The sequence below is a fragment of the Elephantulus edwardii genome, unplaced genomic scaffold (genome assembly GCF_000299155.1).
Source record: "Elephantulus edwardii isolate Elephantulus edwardi_28Jun2011 unplaced genomic scaffold, EleEdw1.0 scaffold00196, whole genome shotgun sequence".
Taxonomy (NCBI): domain Eukaryota; kingdom Metazoa; phylum Chordata; class Mammalia; order Macroscelidea; family Macroscelididae; genus Elephantulus; species Elephantulus edwardii.
In genome coordinates, this window is record NW_006399946.1 from 5,080,691 (window position 1) to 5,085,448 (window position 4,758).

Sequence of the window (4,758 nt, forward strand, 5' to 3'; positions counted from 1 at the left end):
TGACTGAGATATTTCACTCAGCATAATGTCCTCCAGCGTCACCCATTTTGAATAATATTGCATGAGTTCCTTGTTTTTCAATGCAGCGTAGTATTCCATTATGTGAATATATCACAGCTTCTCTATCCATTCATCTGTTAATGGGCACTATAATTTTTAACTAAAGAGTGGCTCTCCCTGGAGCATTCGTGTAGAATCATGTTTATTTTTAGGTTTGCTTTGCTGAAGAGAATTCCTGTTCTTTGTGCTTCACTCACCTTTTTAGTGTGTTTGTGATGGGGCCACAGCTGCATTTGAGAAATGTTCATGCCTTATCAGCCCTGAAGCCAAGAGTATCCAAGACTGCTGTCTGAGCCCAGCAGAGAATGCAGGGTCAGAGAAGCAACATTTAGGGCAGCATGAATTTAAAAACAAGTTGTATTGTGTTTGCAGAATACACAGAGGGCCACAGACAAAGAAATTGTTGCAGTGTAAAGATAATCTGAAAGCAGCTCATGTGTGAGCTCTTCAACATCTTCAAAATAACATTTTGTTTATATGGAGACATCAGAGTTCAAAACCAGTCAGAACAAAGATAAGCTGGGCATGGCACTACTGCCTTGCAGGAAAATAAGGGCTCAACTGTTCAAGAATTGAAATGGTGACAGTGCTGTGTGCTGAAGCGTGGAGTGAGGATACTAACAGCTGGCTGCCTCTGTTCCTGTTCATGCACGCCACCAGCAGCCTTACTTACTCAGTGTTGGAAACATTTCTGAGAGTGGGAGTCAGGGAGGCTGCTGGTGGCGTGCGTGAACGGGAACAGAGATGTTGAAGAGCAACAAGTCATGAAATAAAACCACCTACCCATGTCTTACTCCTGCTATTGCTTTGGGAAGCTCAAGTTGGGAACAGATGAAGAGGATTGTTACAGTTATTGGAAGGTGGCCTGTGTTTGGCCTACATGCTTTCTGCTCAGGGCCTGTCCTGCCACTGGGACATGGGCCTTGCCTTTTCTGGAGCTCTCTGCTGTCCCTCTAAAGCTCTGAAAACCCTTTCATTTGAATGATTAGACGCCAAGGTTGAATTGCATCAATCTTATGTGACTTTAAGAATGTGGACTCCCCCTCCCCCCCCAACCCCAGGTTAGTTGTCTGACATCACAGCCACTTAAGCTCATTTGTCCTGAGCACAGTTTGTGAAATTGTGGGAAGCTGTTTAATAAAAGAAAACTGTTCTCACTAGAGAAAGATCTTCTGTCCTCGACTGACATTGCCACAGAGGGACTACTCAGCCTGTCATCATTTTTTTCGAGTGTCACTCACCCTGTTTCTGTTGCAGGTTTCCGACTGTGGCTGTCAGCATCGGATTTGCTGTGAATCAAGAGGTACCTGGCATTCACCCTTCCTCCCTCTGTCCTAAAAGGCCAATGATCATATCCTCCTTTGTGCTCCAACTCTGGGCTCTTTTTCACCTCACCATATGGCTCTAGGCATGACTAGAGAATCCAATTATGTGTTTTTCAAACTTGAAAGGTAAGATAAGGAAAATAAGAAATCTCAGATAATTTCTGTGGAGGTGTGTGCCAAGGCCTGAAAGTTTGTGTGCCTCGCTCAGTGTCCAGAGGGGTACGAAGCATAAACAGGGTACAGATTTGATCTCCATTCTGAATGTACCAAACAAGAACAAAACAATGTCTTCATTTTAGAGAACTCGTTTACTCTTTGAGGTTTTTTCTCAGATTTTTTTTATTTTAAAGAAAGTTTACAGAGACTTTGGATTTCCATTCATCCATTATTGCACACTTTCCTCCCTGCCCACCCCACCCCCTCAATTCACTTTTCTCTTTGGAAAAAAAAAATTCGTATACAATCCTCCCTCCCCAGTCCACTCCATTATGCAGCTTTCATTCTGGACTCTTGTCATGACAATAATACCTAATCATATATTCCTCCTAAACAGTTCTCTCCCGCATCTGTTTCAATGCAGTATACACAATTTATCCCCTCTTAGTTTCTCCCCAACCCTGATGTCACTCCTGCTTTACAACAGTGGCATTATGCAGTATTTGTCCTTTTGTGACTGAGATATTTCACTCAGCATAATATCCTCCAGGGTCACCCATTTGGCATTTTGTATAATATTTCATTAGTTCCTTGTTTTTCACGCAGCATAATATTCCATTGGGTGAATATACAAAAGCTTCTCTATCCATTTGCTTGTTGATGGTCACTTGGGCTGTTTCCAACTCTTTGCTATTATGAACAAAGCTGCAATAAACATGGGTGAGCATAAATCTGTTTGGGTAGTAGTTCTGGTTTCTTTAGGGTATATTCCCAGTAATGGAAATTCTCGGTCAAATGGTATTTCTATTTGCAAATTTTTGAGAAAGCACCATACTGCCTTCCATAGTGGTTGCATAATTTTACACTCCCAACAAAAGTGAATAAGGGTTCCAGTTTCTCTGCAACCTCACAGCAGTTGTTGTTGGCTGTTCTGTTAAATTTTGCTATTATTACTGGGGTGAGATGATATCTCATAGTTATTTAGAGCTCTTTTACTCTTGATCTGTCAGTTGTTCTTTCTCTCCCTTTAGTTATTGCTGTGAGATTGTGGTCGTTACAGGCATTTCATAGATCCTGTAGATTAAGCAGTGTCATAAAGCCATCATCCTGTTGTCATTAAGTTGGTTTGGATTCATGGTGACCCTCCATCTTGTTTCCAAGGCTGTAGATCTTCCTGGGAGAAGAATACTTCATCATTCTCCTTTCAGTTAGCAACTCAGTCAGTAACTCACTATACCCATTGGACTCTTATGACTAGCATAAAAGGTACAGGACTGAGATTTAAACTTTATTAATCCATTTAAGTGATAATCCTTGGAAAAGCCTTCAGTTCTTTGTACTTCCTCCAGGTTTATTTAAAAAGGACTGAGGGCTCAATGTTTTTAAAAAATGGCCCTCCTTTAGAATAATATTTTTAGTTTACTCTCAAAATTAATATTTTAAAACACATAAACAAAACAACTGGTGAAGAATTAGAGAAGTCATACCCACGTAAGAGTGTTCAAGCTAAAGAAAAGCAGGAGTTGTAATGCTGATGTTTGGGACCCGGCTCCTCTGTTCAGCATGTCACTGAGATGAATTAGTGTAGGAAGTGGAGTGTTTATCTTCAGTGGGCCAATGCTTTCAAGCCCACAGTACAGCAGACTTGAGGTGGGATAACTCTCGGAATGATGTATGGGATGAGACGGCTCATGGTCCAACCCTCTCTTGACTGTGTCTCAGTGATGCCATTTTACCTTTCTGCCAGCCTGAGCACCAGATCCTGCCACCTATCCCATAAGCATAGGATCAGGTTTGAGTCCCCCACAGGCTCAGTCATCAATTCACCACTAGAATGGGCCTGGATTTGAGAATTGCTTTAAACCCAGGACATGGGAACAGGGGTAGTTAAACATTGCCAGACAGTCATGAGCTCTCCATCACCAGTGCCTGAGTGACCCCTCCAGAAGCAGGCCTGGCTTTGCAGACTGAAAGGTCCACTCTGGTAGAGTGAGATACACCCCAGAGGTGGCCAAGGCCCTCCTCAGGCATTTGCTTGAGTGGGCATCTTCATTTTCCAGAGAATTCAATTCTTGGCTAACCGCAGAGCCAATTACACATGCTGTTGTTAACCAGGAGCAGTGAATAGTAGTAGAGAAAAGATAGTGAGTGCTCCTAAGGTGATGTTTCCTCTGTCCTCGTCCTTTTACCTTTCTCTTGCTGCGAGGTTGTTGTCTGTGCTTTCATCCTTACTGTCAAGTTGGAATTGACTTGTGTTTGACCCTTTGTTGCGTTTCCAGGTCTGTTAGTTGCACAGGAGGAAATTGCCTGTCTGTTTTCTATGAAGTCTTTGGTGGATTCAGACTACCAGGCAGGCTCAGGCTTTGAGTTAGTTAGTTGCACAACTTACTAAGGACGAATACCATCAGAACTCTCTGAGGAAAAGGAAAAAGTGAAGCCTTCCTAAAGAGTTGGCTATTTTAATGACTGTTGATTGCAAATGCTTGGTTATGAAATTAATTTTATGTAATTTTTAATATAGTCATTTAAAAAAAGAAAGTTGGTTTTGTCCAGATCTAATTTTGAATCAACTCACTTTAGTTTTTTGAAGGCCTTTTTAGAAGGTAATTTCTGGTGCAGTGTCACTGAGTTCATCTAGACACTTGGAGAAGCTTTCATCTTAGAGAAGCTACACTGTGTTTTATGACGAAAGAGCAACCACATTTGTTTTGTGTCACAGCTGGAATTCGGTGTGATCTACCACTGCATGGAGGAGCAGCTCTACACTGGGCGATGCGGTCAGGGTGCTTTCTGTAATGGCCAGCAGCTCCAGGCCTCCAGGGAGACAGGTGAGCATTTTGCTGCTTCTTGTTGCTGTTGCTAGGTACCTTTGAGAGGCCTACAATGTTGAGCAACTCTATGAATAACAGCTCAAAGACTGCCCTGTCCTTCACAGCCTCTGCCTTGCCTGAGCCTGTTGTGGTCCAAATCATTGAGGGTCGGTCTCTCTTTTGCTGATCCTCTGCTTTCCCAAACATGTCTTTTTCCAAAGATTGGCTCCTCCTCACAACATGCCCAAATCATGCTGCTTTCTCATGTTATTTTTTTATTTTATTTTTTTAAAATTTTATTCGTTTTAATGAACATTTACAGGGATTTTGGGTTTTCATTCCTTCATTGCTGCACCATTCTCTCTACCCTCCTCCACAGTTTGTTCTTCTTCCCCGCCATCTGAATG

The 4,758-nt window shown here is 42.2% G+C and overlaps 1 protein-coding gene across 1 annotated transcript in view; it reads left to right on the top strand.

The window, feature by feature from the left end:
* IMPA2 (inositol(myo)-1(or 4)-monophosphatase 2) overlaps positions 1-4,758 on the top strand; it is a 116,159-nt gene that overhangs the window by 63,229 nt on the left and 48,172 nt on the right. Inside the window, exons 4-5 of the mRNA XM_006897014.1 lie at positions 1,318-1,363; positions 4,261-4,369. Coding sequence (XP_006897076.1) covers positions 1,318-1,363; positions 4,261-4,369 — 155 coding nt within the window. The remainder of the gene's footprint in view (positions 1-1,317; positions 1,364-4,260; positions 4,370-4,758) is intronic.